Source organism: Schistocerca gregaria, chromosome 1 (assembly GCF_023897955.1).
Source record: "Schistocerca gregaria isolate iqSchGreg1 chromosome 1, iqSchGreg1.2, whole genome shotgun sequence".
Taxonomy (NCBI): Eukaryota; Metazoa; Arthropoda; class Insecta; order Orthoptera; family Acrididae; genus Schistocerca; species Schistocerca gregaria.
Window position 1 is genome coordinate 1010646019 of NC_064920.1, and position 20693 is coordinate 1010666711.

Below are 20693 nucleotides of genomic sequence, written 5' to 3' on the forward strand. Positions count from 1 at the left end.
TTAACACATGCAAAGCCAATAAATCTGTTCACATTTAGATAAGTACACGGAACGAACCTTTGCTAAGTATGAAATTAGGTAAATGAAGTATTCCCTAAAGTCTATTCATGTGATCCCTTATCTCTGGCTGAATTATTAGTGTTTCCCGTTATGTTTAAAACGGTAGCTTGTTCCAATGGTTTCTGCTAAAGTTCTTTCAGAGGGATCAGTCAATGGTTGTTGAGATTACTGCCTCATAATCAATTTAGTTGATTAATTTGGTCTATAATTCGTAAGGGTGGACCCGATTGTAACAAATACACAAGAAGTATGGTAAACAACATCTCCAGTCTCAAATGTTTGTGTCCATTTGTGTTACGCAGAGTAGCACACACAAAACCAGCCACTGCACTGAAAGGAATATGAATCAAGAAAATCAACTTACATCACAGCTTTCTTACATTTTTATTGCACAGTTTCATTATTAACTATGTAATTAACAGTTAAGTAATAGATTTACTTTTATTAGTTTAATAAGCATATTTCAGAAAGGAATTTAAAGTCTATGTTCAAAATGTTCTCTGCCAACATCCAAGCAAAGTTGTGCATGTCAAAGCATGTTAAGGAAAACGCTTTTCAGTACTCTTTGAGGAACGTTCAAAATTTCTTCATATATGTTGTTTTTAATGTGTCAAGTGTTCTGGGATTGTTGCGGTAGAACTCCCCAGAGGAAAAAGTCACATGGTGAAAAGTCGGGAGAGCAGAGTGACCGCAAGCCCTTACTAGTGGTCCCATCTTCTGTAAAATCAGTATGTATACGAGCTAAGGACAAATCCGAAATATGAGAAGTTACCCCATCTTGCTGGAAATACGCACAACATTTTTTGTTTGGTGTTAACAGAGCCGAAAATTCATTGTAGAGTTGCAAGTAAATGTGTGTTGATAGTTTTGTTGAAGAACAATGGCCTGATAATTCTATTACCAGATACAGCACGCCATACACAAAGTTTTAAATCATGTAACGGCTTTTGCAGTATGCCTTGGGGATTCTCTGTAGCCCAGTGTCTTGTGTTTCGTGAATTAATGTAACCCGACTGATGAAACCAAGCTTCATCTGTCGGAAAAAGGAGGAACAGATCAATATGTACCCCAGCGACATTTTCTAGCAACCAATTACAGTAATGTGTCCGCTTCTTTTATTTTCTGAACAACATTAGCACAGTAAGGTTTCATTTTTAAGTTATGAAGTATGCTTTGACATTACCTGCGAGATATTCCACATCGCTGTGATAATTGTTGTGTTGACTCGCAGGGACTTCTTTCAATGTGTGCCATCATGTTTGCCACAACTTCAGGTGTACATACAGTCGGTGCCTTATCTCTCTTTGAATTAACAACACTGCCTGTCGAACACCACTTTCTCACTAGATCCTGAATCGTTGATTTTGGAGGAATATTACTTTCAGGAAACTTTTCATGAAAAGTGTCACGAACAACTTTAATGGAGTCAGACCGCACATATTCTTCAACAATGGACAAACATTCTTCAATGAAGTAAGGCATGACAATGAAGTACACGGTTTATAACAACTACTTTCCGTATGAACTACTCACACACTACTGCTGTTGGAAGGCCTAACAACCCTACCACAACAAAGGTCAAAATTTAATGATTGTGGTGTTGCTCACGCTGCTAAATACTGCATTTTCGGGCAACAACAAAGTTATTATGTGGAAGGTGTCATTAAAGCAAGTTAATAAAGTCATTTCATGTAATAATGAATAAATTAGGCACTCATATTTTCGTGTTTCCCACGCTGATCTCGTTGTAAAATCACGGCTCAATCATCGAAAATCTAGGTGGTGATGATTCCAAGCTCGGATGCAAAGAGGCATATGTTTTATTCTGCTATATTTAAAAGTTTTGTACATGCGCTTCACAAACCATTCTTGGAGATTAAACCTTTCAAAGTTAGCACAATAGTGATGTAAAAAAAAATCTGCACTCTGAATTTAAATTACACTTCCTTTTTATTGCTTTTATTGCAATATCACGTAACACACAAAACATCACTTCACAATACAAAACATACTTGAAAACATCTTCCTCATAGTCACTGTTAAAGTTCACATTTTATAAGCCGACTATGTTATACGTCTTTCCAACATGATGTCCAAGACCCTAGTTTTTCAAGGTCTGACTGTAACTAACTAGTAATAATAGCTTACGCGCCCAAAAATCAGAGTTACAAGTACGTCAAAATCATAGTGACAAAAGAAAGAATACACTTAAGAATAATATCAATGCAACATAAACATATCAATGTATCAAAGTACCTCTACATTAATGAAATCAAATCTGAATGTTGTCTCAGAAATATGTTAACTACTTCTACAGAAAAACAGTAGAATATTACTGTTATCGACAGGTTCAGGTGAGGTGCCGTAATGGTTACATAATTGAAGTACCTTTCAAAGGTGGCATAGAAACTGACAAGCTAGTAATGCTACTCACAAGCAATCGCATTCTGGTTCAGGCCGGTTTTATGTGCACCACTCTGTACAACCCTATGGGTTCATCATCTGATGTAACTTACTTGTTTACCAGTTCTCTTGCTCTTGGGTAAAATGCCATTGAAATGTGTGTTCCTTTTATGTGATTACTACATCTTAAATGTCGGAACTCTTGGGAGCAAAAAAACGGGAACAGTGAGCACATGTAAGAAATTTAAAATGTAAACTATGAGGAATATTCCTTGACATTACAAAAACACATTTCCGTTATGGTATATATGTTTCTTTGTAGATATAAAACAAATGTCCTTACACTTTTAAGTTACAATAAAATTTAAAATGACTAAAATAACTCTGACTTGCAAAATCTACATGCTAAATATGCTTAGATTTCAGTCTTTTTTTATGGGCATTTACTTCTATTTGCTCTACCACATCTAGATCCTTGACTTAGGCTGAATACATAGTACAGTCAAATTCAAACAATGGAAAATCCAGGATGGTATAACAACAATATCATGAAAAGGACATATTGCTACTCACTGCATACTGGAAACATTGGGTTGCAGACAGGCACAGCAAAAAGAATGCTATACATTTAAGCTTTTGGCCAAAAGGCAATCTCCTAAAGTTGAAACCGTGTGTATGCACCCCCAAAACACACACACGACCGCCGAGTCTGGCCTCAGTGGCCAGACACAGCGGTCGTCCTGTGTGTGTGTGTGTGTGTGTGTGTGTGTGTTTTCTACTTTGGAAGAATGCTGCATGGCTGAAAGCCTAAATGTATAGCAGTATTTTTGTTGAGGCTGTCTGCAACTCAATGTCTCCACTATAGGGGGAGTAGCAATTTATCCTTTTCATAATATTGTAGTACTATCAGATTGTATTGTATGACTAATAATGTGTTTCTTAATGCAATAATTTACCAATAGCCGTATGTATTGTAGAAATTTATTTTATTTTATGAACTTCTGTGTGCTACCAGTTTCGGCATTACATTGATGCCACCTTCAGGTCCCACTCGTCATAATCATAAAATCATTATAGACTGAAGGAGCCACAGCTGCAACAGCTCTTGGTGGCCAGGCGACACAGAGTCTGTATCGCCTGGCCACCAAGAGCTGTTGCAGGACGATTTGATTCACAGATCCAGTTATATGGCTCCTTCCGTGTATAGCGATTTTACAACTATGACGAGTGGGGGCTGAATATGATCAATGTAATGCCGAAACTGGTAGCACATAGAAGTTCATAAAATAAAAAAAATTTCTACAATACATACGGCTGATGGTAAATTATTGCATCAAGAAGTTCATGCCAGCCGTCGTCCTACGATCCATAATGGATCAACGAAGATTTAATAATGTGTTTAGTGCCAGGTATGTGCTGTGCAATGGCAGACTTTATCTTATTCTTCGCCTTCAGTGTTTCCCCTTAGGAGTTAGCCATTTTTTATCTCCACAGGCCTCTTTTGTTCCAATCTTCCGTGGCTTCCCTTATGTATTTTTCCCATGTTAGCACTGGCCTTCCTCTCCTTCCTCCTTCTGGCAGATGTTTTTAAGTAATTTAATGTGAATGCATTCATAAGCTATGAGAGGAGCTTTCTGAAATAGCATGTAGCATAACAAAGCTATGATTTTTGACACTCACTCTCTCTCTCTCTCTCTCTCTCTCTCTCTCTCTCCTGTAACCTCCTCTACATATTAAATTATCTCATTCAGAAACAAGGAAAGAATGTAAGAAGCAAATTATCCTTATGATGGACCCACAGGGACTGAAACACATTGTGCAACACACGAAGACAGAAATAATCACACGTTAGATTACCATCTTATACCATCAGCATAAAGATACTGGATCTATAGTTCAGTCCCAAACACTCTTTTGATTTTGAATGAAAAAATCATAAGCTATGGTGCCAAAGAGTTCCACTAAAAGGAGTCATTCTCATTCTATCAACAGCCTTGCCAAAAGAAGGTGGGAAATTGATTCCAAATGCAAAAGAATTAGCAGTGATCAATGATGAAAGCAAGCAGAAGGCAATAGAAGCCATAGCATGATAGACACAAACAGTAGCTGTGGGGCATACGGTCTTATAAAAGTAATACAATGGCTATTTTCTTAGCAAAGAATTTTGGAAGTAAACTAACCCCCTTTGGCTCTCCAGGAAGGATTTCTTCAGGAGAGGTTTATCAATAAGAGGATGAACAAGTTTAACATTCTATGAATTGTAGTAAACAATAAAATGGGATATTTAAAATACAGGGCAGACTGAGATGAAATGCAAATTTTCTGAAGCAGTTGCAAGCAGTTCAGTAAAAGAGGAGTGGAATACAATCAAAATGGAAGTGTTACATATATATATATATATATATATATATATATATATATATATATATATATATATATATATATATATATGAGGTGGTTGTTTTTGTTTTTGTTGTTGTTGTTGTTGTTGTTGTTGTTGTTACTGTCTTCAGTCTGAAGACTGGTTTGATGCAGCTCTCCATCTTAATCTATCCTGTGCAAGCCTCTTAATATCACAGATAAGTACTGCAACTTACATCCTTTCAAATCTGCGTACTGTATTCACCTCCTGGTCTCCGTCTATGATTTTTACCCCCCCCCCCCCCCCCATACTTCCCTCCAATATTACATTTTTGATCCCTTGGTGTCTCAGAATATGTTCCATCAATCAATCCGTCCATCTAATCATGTTGTGCCACAAATTTCCTTGCTCCCCAATTCTATTCGCTACTTCCTCATAAGTTACATGCCTTACCCATCTTATCTTGAGCATTCTTCTGTAGCACCACATTTCAAAAGCTTCTTTTCTCTTCTCGTCTAAACTGCTTATCATCCATGTTTCAATTCCATACATAGCTATACTCCATACAAATACTTTCAGAAAAGACTTCCTGACACTTATATTGATGTTCAATATTAACAAAATATCTCTTCTTCAGAAACACTTTTCTTGCCATTGCCAGTCTACATTTTATACCTATCTACTTCAGTCATCATCAGTTATCTTGCTGCTCAAATAGCAAAACTCCTTTACTACTTTAAGTGTCTCATTTCCTAATCTAATTCCTCAGTGTCACTTGATTTAATTCAACTACATTCATTATCATCATTTTGCTTTTGTTGATGTTCATCTTATATCCTCCTTTCAAGACACTGTCCAAAGTGTTCAACTGCTCTTCCAAGTACTATGCCATCTCTGACAGAATTACAATGTCATTGGCAAATCTTAAAGTTTTTTAATTTCTTCTTCCTGGACTTCAATTCCTGCTCCAAATTTTTCTTTCATTTCCTTTACTGCTTACTCTATGTACAGATTGAATAACATAGGGAATGGGCTACAATCCTGTCTCACTCTCTTGTCTACCACTGCTTCCCTTTCATGCCCCTCAACTCTTATAATGCCATCTGGTTTCTGTACAAGTTGTAAATAGCTATTCGCTCCCTGTATTTTACATTTGATACCCGCAGAATTTCAAAGAGAGTATTCCACTCAACACTGTCAAAAGCTTTCTCTAAGTCTACAAATGCTAGAAACATAGGTTTGCCTTTTCTCAACCTATCTTCTAAGTGAAGTCATAGCATCAGCATTCCCTCCCATGCTTCTATATTTCTCCTGAATCCAAACTGATCTTTCAGCACGTCGGCTTCTACCAGTTTTTCCATTCTTCAGTAAAGGATTTGCAATAGTATTTTGCAACCAGGTCTTATTAAACTTATAATCCACTAATATTTACACCAACAAACACCTGTTTTCTTTGGGACTGGAATTATCATATTCTTCTTGAACTTTGAGGGTATTCCGCCTGTCTCATACATACAGCCTGGGACACCGTCACACCTCGTGATGGATGCTGCTGTTACACCTCACCACAGGATGTGATAGATGCGTAAATCAGTTTGTTTGTGGTGAGACTGTCAGTGCTGGAGAGATAATCCAAACAGTGGACTTTTCACATGCCTCTCTGTCAGGGATGTAGTGTGAGTACCTTGATTTGGGGAAAATTACTGCCACCGAGAGTCAGCTGCTATGGGTGTTGATGCGAGTTGACAATTTGTACCAAACTGGGCTTAAACCCAAATGCTTCACTTCCCTAGAACGGTTGCCTTAGCCACCTCAGCCATCCGGATGTGTCCGACAGAACACACACCACACATGTATATGTGTAATATTTCTATAGGCTGGATACCCAAACATGATTCCTTCCGTGTTGATGCACAACAGCCTTTTTTTTTTTCCCCCTCATGGGAATACAGGTCATGATGTGGGGAGCAGTAGGCCTACACGGACAGAGACGCTGCAATGGCATATAAGACATTGGTAATTTGAGTCAGATGCGGAGTGTGTCCAAACGAAGCATAGCATGCACATCAAAATCCCAGTCCAACACAAATTTTCACCTCACATCTTTGATTAATGTCAGTGGCTTAATGCAGATCCCATCAGAAAAATTTCCCTCAAAAATAGAAATAATTAAGCCAGGGCAGGACACCATAGGTGTAGTTGAAGAGGCCGGAAAACACTCAAACTCATGGATGAAATAAGTAAATACAGGAATCTTATAAATAAGGTAAGAACACTGTAGTTGCTTTCAGATGAAATTTCCAAAAACTGCAAACAGGCCACACTGGAGTGGAAAAGAGAAATATGTAATGATACTGAGATATGATTGCCAGAAATTTCACTATGGTGTACAGGAAGATCAATAGTAATTTTGGAAAAGCAAAATGTACAGGTGTTAATCTACAAAGTGCAAATGGAAAATCCACTATCGATTGCATAAAAAAGGTCAGGCAGTTGGTGTGATTACGTTGAGGGTCTATCAGATGGAACAGAACTGTCCCAAAAGTGCAATAGAAGAGAAAGGGATCAGAAACAACAAAGACAAAGGTGATTAGATGTAAAAAGCATAATAACTACTTGCTGAATATTAGGAACAACACAACAGAAAGAATCCTACCTGAAAGTACCATCCGTGTGGGACTAATAATACAGAGTACAGTGATTACATTGGATGGGCCAAGTGGGATGTGGGTGGAATTGAGGAGACAAAGTTGTCAGGGGCAACTTTGGGTTACAAGAGCACCCTCCATGATAGACGTCATAATTCCATATGCCAGTTGCGTAAACAACAGGGGTAGGTGGTCAAAAGTTAAAAGACATCAGAAACAACAGTGATCTTAAAGGGCAAGAAAACTGAGACAAACACAAGTTACAAATGAACAGCACCAGAGGAAAAGCTGATGTACAAGAGAGACTGAGGCAGATGCCCTAAAGCCATTTGTGCTGCAAGAAGCACTACACACAAGAGAGTGCCTTGGAAGTGATGCTAAGTACAACAGAACATAATTCAGAAGTGTCTCTCTGCAGGCAGAGATGGGAAGCAAGAAAAGCTGGACTATGCTGTGTCTTGGTATGAGCTCCTTGGACATTATCACAAGTTGTGGCATGTAGCTGGCTATAACATTTGGGTACTGAATGTAAAATCTTAACAATATACAAGGCAATAAAAATGATTAAATTACTGGGGTCCTCGGTACAACTATTAATTGGGATTGTGCAGAAGCAAGAGCTAAGAGCAGCTGGAGAGGGGGGGGGGGGGGGGGGGGGGGGAATGTGGGCGGGAGCGGCGCGAAGTGCCTCACATGCACTGTTGCCTATGCCTTGCATTCAAGAGTGAACAACACTTGTGTAAATAACAGAGATAGTAATAATATTATTTCATAAAATGGCTTGTGAAATAGTTAGAAATAGTTAGTACAGACAGTCCAAGCAAAGTAACTTGTTATGCTAATTTTATATATGAGGGAGCCACAAGGTTAGAAAGTACAAAAGTAAATGGTTTTTCTATCATATTGTTTGATAATTCTGTGTAGTGTACAGTTCCAAAAACTCACCAGTTTGGTGGCTTTAACTTGAACATGCATTCTGCTGCTTGGATAGCTTTTGAGTAATCTTCTGCTAAAACACTAATTTCGAAGAAAGTGGCAACATCCCAGTAGTCTTGTAATGATGACAGGCTACCCTTTTTACCAATTAAATTGTTGAGGACCATACCTATAATTAAATGAGCAAACAAACTTCAGTTTAAAAACCTGAAATATATGTTTAATACAGATTATTCTCACATTCAATTAGCTTCTTACCTATATGCTGCAGCTCTTCTGATTTTGAAAACTCATTACCAGCTATAACAAGCAATGTTGCTAAATTAATGCCAGCATATTCATTCGGTTGCACTTCAAATCCTTTTCTATACCAATGAATAGCATTCATTAAACTATCTTTATCTTGATGCTGAGATTCAACAAACTTGTCTTTGTATATCCTACCACAAAGACAAACTATATCAGGTACATGATTTTCCTTCTTTTCCAAAGCTTTCTCAATCACTCTGAGAGCTCGTTCTCTGTCACCTTCTTTATTGCGCCTGTAGTATTTATAAAAAAAGAAAAATGATACTTCATATGTTGAGAAGCGGAAGCACAAATTTAAAATAAGTAGAAAATTAAGATTTAATTTCAATACATACAATAAAACAGTAAGTGTAATAACATTTAGGACAAATGAATTTGATCAACAACTTTTAAACTGATATATTAAATATTACAGCCCATTTCAATGGAAGAAAAATATGTGCATTAAAGGTAAAAGAGACATGCCATAATTTCAAGGTATGATAACGAATGAATGAATAAATAAATGAAAACTTGCTACAATGAAGTCCAGTTTTATGTGCTCACATTTTATGTTTTCCAGTTTACATTCATTTTTGTCAGTCCCAACAGAAGTCCTATTCTCTCAATATAATGCTTTACCATCATTAATGATTCCATGATTTAAGTTTTTGTTGATGTTATCATGACCTTTAACAGTGATTTTCATACAGATATCTGGAAAAGTGCATCAAAGTCCTGCTCAATGTCAGCCTTGGAACAAAGCAGAAAACACATACTATACACAAAGTTACCGATCATGTAATGTAGCATTAGCGTGGTAAGGGAGATATTTCACTGGCGGCTTATTGGGTCACGGCTGCCTGTCTTGTATGTTTGCAGTGTCTGGATGGGTGGGAACGTATGCCGAGCCACTGACTTAATGATAATCATGATCTGACAATAGTGACTCTAGTAGCAACCTTCCTTCTTACTCACTGTGTTGTATTAAAACAGCTTTAAATTAATTTCATAGTCATTTGAACAAATAAACACTGCTTTTGAAGATGGCCATCTTTATAATGGGCTTTCATGATCTGCCTACTTTCGTGTGAAAGCCACACTAGGTGTGCAGTCTTAAGTTGGTATGACCTGATGTCAGACACAAACACACCACCTCAAGATGCTCCATAACATGAAGACAATTTCAGCTCTCCTTCTATTGTTCTCTGTTTGCAAAAGACTTCCTTCCAACTTCAGTATTTTAATCAACATTGTGTTACAAGTTTTATTTACTGTAGTTTTATAATGATTATCAATAATAAGTCTCACATTAGAACATCAATATCTTTTTAATGTGATTTCTTGAAAGAATTTTGTTTCCATGTTTTATTTACACCATTGGACATGATCAGAACAAAGAGGGTGCCCACATATGCATTTGTGTGAGTCAGCACTCAGCCAATGTCTTTGTGATTATCATGAAGGCAGTGGATGCGTGCTAACACAAATATATGTATTTCCTTATATGTTCTGATCATTTCCAATGGTGAACACAAGACACAAAAGCCGAAGTCTTTGATGAAACCATACTAAAAAGATACTCGTGTCCTTATGCAAGACTTATAATCGATAATCATTATAAAATTACAGTAAATAAATTTATAAGGTAATTGGATAGATAAATAATCTACTCACCAAGTGGTGGCAGAAAACACACATTAAAAAACTTTATAATTAGGCAAACTTCAGAGTCAGTGGCTCCTTCTTCAGGCAGAAGGATTGAAGAAGGAAGAGAGGTAAAAGAAAAGGACTAGAGTGGTCTAGGAAAAGGGGCAGATTTCGGAAAAGTCACCCAGAACTGCGGGTCAGCAGAGACTTACCAGGTAGGGTGGGAATGAGAGACTGATTCTTGGGGAATGCACAGGAGAAGATCTGAAAACCTGAGAGCTTAAAGGTGGAAGACAGGGTAATATGCAAAACAGAGATTACTGCTAAAACATCATGTACATGTTAATAAGAGTGGAAAGCTAAGTGCATTGTACATAACAGAGGTGGGAAGGGGACAGCAAAAAATAAACAGGTAAGAGAATGAAAGATGTAGAAAACTAAAACGGAATGAAGAAAGGAGTAGTTACTGTGAAGAACTGCTGATATGGAAGAAATCAACATAAATTAAGGCCAGGTGAGCAGCAAGAACCAAGGACATGTTGTAGCACCAGTTCCCACCTGTGGAGTTCTGCAAAACTAGCATCTGGGGGAAGAATCCGGATGGTGCATGTAGACCAAGGTCATGATTGTCATGTTGTAGCACATGCTCTGCAATAGGTTACTGTGTGTTGCCAGTATACATCCTCTCCCTATGACCATTCATCCTGACTGATAAAATTTGGTGGCAGACATGCCGTGTAAAAGGCTGCTATTCCTTGTGTGTGTGTGTGTGTGTGTGTGTGTGTGTGTGTGTGTGTGTGTGTGTGCTTTCCCTACCTTTTTGTCTTTTGCACATAAAAGGTATTTTTTTAGACATTTTTGGTCAACCATTCATTCCTATCACCACTATTACCCTCTTCTTTTGCCCTACTAGCCCTAGAAACAAATTTGGGGTTATCAAGTCAGTCTCATTCATCTTCACATAGAGTAGCTTAATCTACTGTCATTATTTTCCTCTCTCCACTAGTTATTTCCAACATGCTCCTCTCCATTTCATACTGACTAACCCTTAGTGTTTGAATTATTTTTGCCTTTAAACTACATTTCTGATTGCCAACAGTCCAAAACAGCAATACACACTGATAGTAACTATACCTTCATGTACTGATAGCAAACTTTTCTTTCCACGCACATTGGCCTTCCACTGTTAACCATTTATGCTTCAGAGTCACCCCTTGAAACAGAAACATTGACAGGTTTTTTTTTCAGTACTTGCAGTCTCTCTCTCTCTCTCTCTCTCTCTCTCTTTGTTGATGCATTATTAACAATGATTTAATGATTTAAGATTAGTGAGCTTCCTGTAAATGTGTGTCCAAGGTTACAGTAACTGATGTCACATCAGTTTCATGCTCCACAATAACTTTGATATTTCGTCCTTGTTAAACATTGTTTGTGCCAGGTTTTCAGTTTCATTGTTTCCTCCATTGTAATGCATGATAATTATGTCATTTTCATATGTCTGATAACATACAGTTATTATTAAACTGGAGATTATTAGCGAAAAATATTTTCTGTAAATCAGTTGGCCAGATTTCTACAAGTACAGCACTCTTGCTTTCAACAGGACAAGTTTCTTCTTCATGGAAGAAAGAGGAATTGTGTAGCCACCTTTCTCCTCTTACAAGGTGAGACAATTTCAGCCTGGGTTTCAAAAGTCCTGGCTCCCTTACCGCCCACCCATCGCCCTTGTCCCTCCTCCTCCAATGCTCTCCTCTTTTGCTTCATTAGGAAACTACTTTTATATATTTCTGTCAGCAGTGCAGGAAGTACTGCCAACTGCATATATGAACTGACCAGTCCTACTGTCTCTTTGTGTACTTAAGAATTTTTCATACTTAAATTACCTTTCTGTATGATTGTATCCAAATTTATTTATATCGCAATTGCAGTTCTTATTCTAGGAAATTAAATAAAATTTAGTTTCAGCACAGAGTAGAACAGATAAAAAGATTTTTCCTGTCTTCATAAATGTTGCATATACACCAAACTTTATGAACTCGCCGGTAGTTTCTATGGTTATCATTTATGAAGCAATATGTAAAAGAAAAGTACAAACAAATCTCAAAATCTTACTAACCTGTTCAGTGCAAAGGCATAGAGGTATCCTATTGCTGAAGTAGTTATATAATTCCTCTTATTTGGTACAGTTCGCAAGTCATCGACAAGTTGCACCATGGCATCATAATCTTGAATTTCTCTAAATGATATTAACACATTCAGCAGCACTTCACCAGAGAGCACATTGGGATCATCAAGTCTTTTCCTCATATTATGAAGCACTCTTGCTAATTCCTCTCCCGTATATGTTTCTCTCGCTTTACGCAAGTCAGCTAAAAACTTCTCCTTCATGTGTGCTCTGAAAGAAATAATTGTGACTTATTCAATTATTTCTAAATAAAAAAAAATGTGTTGTTAACAATCACATTCAGGTACAATAAATAATACACTTAATATGATCAATCAATTTCCTATGACACAATAAACTACGGCTATGTTTACTAAACTTCATCAACTTATTCACTGTTATGCAGTAAGTCTCATTCTGTTTCATCAGTTGAATACATGTGAGGTATCAAAATTTCCTGCACATAGAATGAGATTTTCACTCTGCAGCAGAGTGTGTGCTGATATGAAACTTCCTGGCAGATTAAAACTCTGTGCCGAACCGAGACTCGAACTCGGGAACTTTGCCGTTCGCGGGCAAGTGCTCTATCAACTGAGCTACCCAAGCATGACTCATGCCCCGTCCTCCCACCTTTACTTCCGCCAGTACCTCGCCTCCTACCTTCCAAACTTTACAGAAGCTCTCCTACGAACCTTGCAGAACTAGCACTCCTGAAAGAAAGGATATTGCGGAGACATGGCTTAGCCACAGCTTGGGGGATGTTTCCAGAATGAGATTTTCACTCTGCAGCAGAGTGTGCACTGATGGAAAACTTCGGCCTTTACACTTACATTTGGAATTATTTAGTAGCATGAGTATGACAGTACTGTATAATTCGAGTTATATAGTACCATCATAACTGTCCCAACAATCAGTAGTCTCTCTCTCTCTCTAAGGATACGTAAATTAAATGTATTTTATTTTTGAGCCCAGCACACCAGTTCATTTCACACAGCCTCCAACTCTGACATTTTCAACAACTTATATGGTAATGATAGACAATTATTATTCACATATAGTAACTATTCACTTAGCAAAAGCAGTAACTTTTTAAGGTTGTTTACCCTAAATGTACTTACTTTGACTGAATTTCTACATCTTGGAGTAACTTTTTCAGTTTGATTGTTAAATGTTGTTTAGGATCCAGAGAGCCTTCTTCTCCTGTAAGTCTTGCAGCTGCAGGATTTGTTGTAACGCACGTCCCACAGTCAAGAAGTCGATACGACACAAAGGTATAGCTGCCACATGATATCTGTAAAACACCTACTACTGTAAATCAAAAATAATTACAGCTTCATATTACAAAGGAATATTAAAGAATACAGTGAATTAAAAACCACCATCATATGAATAAAGGAAGGAAGGTAATAACAGTACCATCACCATCAATGTCACCAGCAACATAGCTGTATCACAGGTCAGGAAGGAAGACGAAAAAAATGAAAAAGATAATTGATGTAAGAACAAATGAGTTTTAATGTGTATTATTATTATTATTATTATTATTATTATTATTATTATTATTATTATTATTATTATTATTATTGAAGTACAAGTAGAGGGGAAAAAAATTGTCAGTGGATGTAAATTTACAGCTGACAAGTCTGATTAACTTCAGTTACAAAGTTGAAATGTGCACCCACCCACTGATATCACATGGGTATAAACATTATAAAGGCCAACACTACCTGTAAGAACACTCTCACAACTTCTTTTTGAAACTGGTCGAATGCATTCCAACTTAGGGAATATGCCACATAAAAAGTAGCAGATTTTCCAGGAAAATACCAAGTAAACTCCTCGCAGTGAATCTAATAAACAAACATAAATGTAGCCATGCAGTGATAACAATAAGATATGCAGTTGCAATTGAAATACCGAGATTCGAACACTCAAGCAATAGACACAGAACCTCTTCTTTTTTGTCTGGTTACTATTGAAAGTTGCATGCACATAATAAGTTTCTGGAGATTTTAATAGTGTGGTTACACACATGAGGTGTATGCACACTGCAAGCTTCTGGGGACGCAGAACAAGAGGAGACAGAAGTTTGAAAGCAACCAATTTAACACATAAAGATGAAAATATGTCAAAGTAAAAAAAATATAGTCAGAAAGAATTTTAAGAACAGAAGGGGATTCATTTGTAGACTACAGTATGAAGCTCACATGAAAGAAGAGAGCAAGGACAAAGAGAAACTGTGAAGCATCCAGTATCAAAGAGATACTGAGGAAAGTGAACTGAGGGGGAGAAGAAGAGCCAAAACAAAGTTAGGTACAGATAAAAGTCCTATAAATAAGAAAAAAATATGAAATACTGTTGAGAAAAAAAAGGGGGGGTGGGGACCAGACTTCAGAAACATCAAGACGCTTCCATAGGAGTTGTAGTCTTAGAAAACACTTTCAACGGCATAAACCGGTGTTCGATGTTTGAAATCCTCACAAAAATAGTTGCACGCTACAGGCAAAGACTAGTAATATACAATGATAGGAATGCAGTTCCTGTCTACTGATCAACCTGCTTACCACAGAAGAAATAAAATGAGAAAAAGTTCAGAAGAGGGATTCAAGTTCAAAGTTAAGGGATAATCAATGATAAGATTCCATGATGAAATTGCTGCCCTCTGTGAAAGTAAAGAATTACAGGGCTTGCTGTATGGACTGTATCACCTACTGAGCAAAGAATATGGACTGCGCATAAATCAGAGAAAGATTGCACTATTAAGGAGTAACAGCAGTAGCATATGCGACAAATGTAATGTCAAAATTAGGGAACTCATAGTAGATAAAGTGACAGTGTTCTGCTTTCTTGGAAGCAAAACAAGGCATGGAGGAAAAAGAAACAAACTGGCACAAGCAAGGAGTGCATTCCTCAATAAAAAGAATTCCACTAGTATCAAACTTTCTGAGAATGTACAGCATTGTACAGAAGACTGAGAAAACTAGAAAAGAACAGAAACAAAGTATTTGAATGTGATTCTACAAAAGGATGCTGAAAATTAAGTAGGCTGATAAGGTAATAAATGAGTTTCTCCACATAAATGTTGGGGAAAGAAATACAATCACTCTCTCTCTCTCTCTCTCTCTCACACACACACACACACACACACACACACACACACACCAACCAGCAGAAGGGACATGATATTAGGACATGTCCAGGGTACTAAGAGTGACCCCACAAGGGGCAAAACTTGTAGAGGAAGGCAGAGACTGGAATATATAGGACAAGTAACAATCCTAGGTGATGTGCTACTCTGAGATGAGGTTGGCGGATCAGAAGATATCATCAAACTTGCCAGAGGACTGATAACCTCTCCTACCCCTAAAAAGATGCAAAAATTAAGTGACTGACATACTTGAAATAGACACACACATTCCTCTGACAATAATTTGAAACCTGTCCTATCTTGCCACACCTATCACCGAATCATCAGTCAAAATTGATGAACTATTGTTTCAAAACTTGGGAAAGGAGAGAACATAGTGAAGTCAACGGCAAATGATGAAGATTAGACAGGTGTCATAACGTCAGATGTAATACAACTGATTGCTATAGCAGACTACCATACTTATCATAGATCCCTTAGAGATATCATTTTCCTGTTCAAAGGTATGTGAGAGTACAACTTACTAACTAAAAAAAAAGGGGGGAGAGGGGGGGACCTTGACAGAAAGAACCATATAAAGATGAAAGGCCTAATTGTAAAACTGACCAAAAAATTATTATCTACTCTAATTTGATTACAGTGAGTGACAGTGGAGTAAAAGATGAAAAATTATCATTTGTCACTAGAATGTAATTCTAGCATTGCACCATAATATACTCATATTTGGTGTTGTGTCACTGTATAATCAGATTTTAATGAAAGAGACTGCACCACTCGGAGGACATTGCTCACAAAGCATGTTTCTATTCAGAACTGGAAGGAACAACACATACCATCACTTCCATACCTGGGCATGTCTCAGATGGCTAGATAAATATCAGTATAAAGCACTTATAATGTTTCCAAGAGCAATGAAATCTAATCCAAGTAATGCTCTCTTAGTGCTGGCCACAGAGCCACACCACGTCACAAATACTTAAGTAGGAACTTTTTATTAAAATGGTCCCAGCCCAAACAATCCTGACTTTGGCTATGGTTATTCAAATGACTGTGTTTTGAATTAGTATATATCTAATCATAAAAACTCAAGGGTCATCTAGGGCAACACTTTGAAAAAAAGAGATGAATGTGGGTGCGCATACTGGGCTATCATCTATCAGAGCGGTTAAAAAGTCATGCTGTACGAGGAAATTATTATTATGACAGTTGATTGGTTGGTTGTTTTGGGGAAGGAGACCAGACAGTGTGGTCATCGGTCTCATCGGATTAGGGAAGGATGGGTAAGGAAGTCGGCTGTGCCCTTTCAGAGGAACGATCCCGGCATTTGCCTGGAGTGATTTAGGGAAATCACGGAAAACCTAAATCAGGATGGCCGGACGCGGGATTGAACCATTATCCTCCCGAGCGACAGTTGAGTTTGTGGATAAACAAGCACTTCTTTATGCCGAGAAACATCTTTCTGATCAGATCGTTATCCTCTCTTCTTTCAGATCAGCACTTGAATTACTGAGCTACCTCTACAGTGGACAAAACAATCGTCCAGTGACATACAATACTATGAATCTAACATTGAAGCTCACCAGTAGAAATCAGCAGACTGATACCCCAAAGCAACAATGGAGAGAGGTAACATACCAACAGCAGATCTTTTAAATATCCTCAAAGCAGTACTCAGAGACAAGCAGAATGCATAATGGAAAGAGTCATTCAAATACAAAGGCACCAAATACGTGAAGATTAATCAAGTACTGGTTATTAACTTCTGGCATGAGAAGCATCAATGCTCCAAAAGATTAAAAAACATTATAACAACCTCACTTTCAATCACAGCTGCTACAGGAAACACCAACATCATATTGGCTTGGTGGCATCTTCTCTATGTTACTGTGGTAAATACATGAACGCCAACCTCATCTTCTTTCACTGTCCAAAGAGAGATGAAGCAACAATTCAACTACCACAACTTTTGTATGAAGCAACAAGTCAACTACCACAACTTTTGGTCAACATAGGTTGTCCTCCGTCACTTTCTATAACCACATTGCTATGCCTTAACGACTTATAGTGCACCCACTAATAGATTCACTCTTAATGGATCTGCAGGTCACCTTTTAACGTATATGGGGAGCGAACAGAGAGAGAAAAGTAAGTAAACTGTTCATTATTTCAAAAGTAATTGCCATAACTGTTAATACATTTTTCCACTGTGAGGCAACACGGTGAATGCCTTCAAGGGAAAATGTCTGCAGTTGTCTACAGATGGTGGTGGTGGTGGTGGTGGTGGTGGTTAGTGTTTAACGTCCCGTCGACAACGAGGTCATTAGAGACGGAGGGCAAGCTCGGGTTAGGGAAGGATTGGGAAGGAAATCGGCCGTGCCCTTTCAAAGGAACCATCCCGGCATTTGCCTGAAACGATTTAGGGAAATCACGGAAAACCCAAATCAGGATGGCCGGAGATGGGATTGAACTGTCGTCCTCCCGAATGCGAGTCCAGTGTGCTAACCATTGCGCCACCTCGCTCGGTAGTTGTCTACAGAACCAGGAGCGTACCCAGGTGTTAACCTCCTCGCCTGAAGCAATCTGAAAGCCACAAATGTCTTTCTTAAGGGCTCTAAAAATCTGGAAATTGCACGGGGAGAGATCAGAACTGAATGAAGGATGTGTAAGGGATTCTTAGTGAAACTGCTGCAGTGCAGTCAAAACAACAAGCATTCCAGCTCCAGGAAAGCCATGATGACCTTTTTCTTTGATTACAAGGGCCCACTGCTCACTCACTTTCTGGAACAAGGTGCCACAATTAATGCCCAATGATGTGTAAACACTTTGCAAAAATTGAAGCATGCTCAGGAATGTTGACAGATGGCAACATTCTGTTGCAGGATAATGCCAGTCCACACACTGTCCTGGTTGTTTTGACTGTGTTGCACAATTTTCACTGGAAAACCTTTACACATTTGCTATATAGTCCCAATCTTTTGCCATGTGATTTCCACTTTTATGGAGCCCTGAAGAAAGATATTTGTAGCCGAAGAGGTGCATCGCAAGAGTACAATCATGGTTCTGTAGGCAATGACAAACAATTTTTCATGAAGGCACTGACCATCTCACAGTTACTTTTGAAATAAAAACAATTTACTTACTTTTCTCCCTCTGTCTAATTTTCATTTGGTACACCCTTATCCATTGGTTTGAATACATGCCGGAGTCCTACTCACATGCCAAATACGAGAGCGAAATATTTCTTATTGCAACATCTATTTACGTTTTACAGTACTTCACATACTACACCTTACCTTCAGTCTTAAAGTTGCCTCTGTATCGAAGTCATTATATAGTAATATATTCTCCTTCATCCCAAAGCTTTCACGAACTCCCAAATGATAGAAGAGAGAACTCTGCTGAATCTGTACTGACAGATCCACGACTGCCACATCAGCATTATAAAATGTATCCAACACATTTGTTTCACCAAAATCCAGTTTTTCAAACTAGAAAAGAAAGTACAATTAATAAATAATTATAAATTGGTAAATAGAGCTGAAGTAGGAATGGGTACAAAAAAATTTGTCTAAAAGGAAACTAACCCTCATTATCTCCCCCCCCCCTCCAACACACACACACAGTTTTATCATTGGTTTAACAGGTCTAACAACAATATTACAAAAAGGACTTGACATAGAAATGGAGTTAAATACCAGACAGGAACAATGAAACAGCTGCTAAAAATTTAAGCTTTACTAACAGAGTAGGCTAATAGTCCTTAGATCATCAATATTGCATTACCAAACAAATGTTCAATGCACAGATTTCTTGGTCCACCACAACTGAAGGATCAGCTAAATACTGTGACCCATATCAGAACTGCTCCTCTTCAGATGTTCTCACTGCTGGATTTTTTAAAATATTGATCATACAATTCCACCAACCTATCACATACTTACAACATTTAAATAGTATCAATGTAAGTACACTTAGTAATACTATGGACTACGGCTATGACAGCTCAGAGAGCACTGCAGTTACTCTAAGTGAGATTTTCTTATGGATGACTGTGGGCCTTTACAGAATTTTTGTGATATAATAACCCACAGTTGTTTAATTTACAAAAGATCAACCTGTCCACAATGAGATAATAACAAATATTGACCAATTTCATTTTATTAAGCACTGTATTTTCGTCAAATAATTTTATTCCGGCTCATGAAAAGAATGTCGTTACTGAGAGAACAAGCAAAACACCCTTATCTCTGAAGACACTCACCATACAGGACAAAGTACAGGGTTTGATTACTTAGAGAGTCTTTAAGCCATTCACAAATCTGAGAACTGATTCCACATGCATAGGCCTTTGTTAACAGTCTGCAGAGGAGCACCATTTTAAAAACTTTCCAGAGATCTAGGAATATGGAATCTGCTGTTATCCTTCATATACGGTTCACAGGTATTGTGCGAGAAAGGTCAAGCTGAGTTTTGCACAAGCGAAAGTTTCTAATCTGTGAATGGAAACTTTTCTGTCTCAAGGATTTTTATCATATTCAAACATTAAATACACTCAAAAATACTACAGCAAACTGGTATAAGGCCACTGGTCTGTAACTTTATAGGTCCCTTCTTTTACCTTTCATATACCACAGGAGTCAGCTGTGCTCTCTCTCTCTCTCTCTCTCTCTCTCTCTCTCTCTCTCTGGTTTTTACAGCTGTTTGGAACTTAGCTATGAATGATAGAATCATGATAAATGCAAGCTAAGTAAGGAATCAGTGCCAAGGCGTACTCTCTATAAAACTGAACTGGGATTCTATCCGAACCCACCCATTTATTTGTTTTCAACTCTTTTGGCTGCTCCTCATATGCCATGGAAGCCTATTTCTACACCTAGCTTGCTGCAGTCTGTGTGACGATCAAACCAAGGTACAGCTGTACAGTCCTCCTGCCCAACAGATTTTTCACGAGGTTTAAAATATTTCCATTGCTTGTGAGTTGTTGAACGAACTGCTCAAGACTATTTTTGGACAATGTGATCACAACTGATTCAC

The 20693-nt window shown here is 37.9% G+C and overlaps 1 protein-coding gene across 6 annotated transcripts in view; it reads right to left on the reverse strand.

The window, feature by feature from the left end:
- Positions 1-20693, reverse strand: part of LOC126278688 (mitogen-activated protein kinase kinase kinase 15) — a 281737-nt gene that overhangs the window by 151856 nt on the left and 109188 nt on the right. For all 6 annotated transcript variants that reach the window (XM_049978983.1, XM_049978969.1, XM_049978952.1 and 3 more), the window contains 5 exons: positions 18953-19147; positions 13630-13802; positions 12464-12742; positions 8668-8951; positions 8419-8578 (listed from right to left, as the gene is read on the reverse strand). In XM_049978983.1, coding sequence (XP_049834940.1) covers positions 8419-8578; positions 8668-8951; positions 12464-12742; positions 13630-13802; positions 18953-19147 — 1091 coding nt within the window. The remainder of the gene's footprint in view (positions 1-8418; positions 8579-8667; positions 8952-12463; positions 12743-13629; positions 13803-18952; positions 19148-20693) is intronic.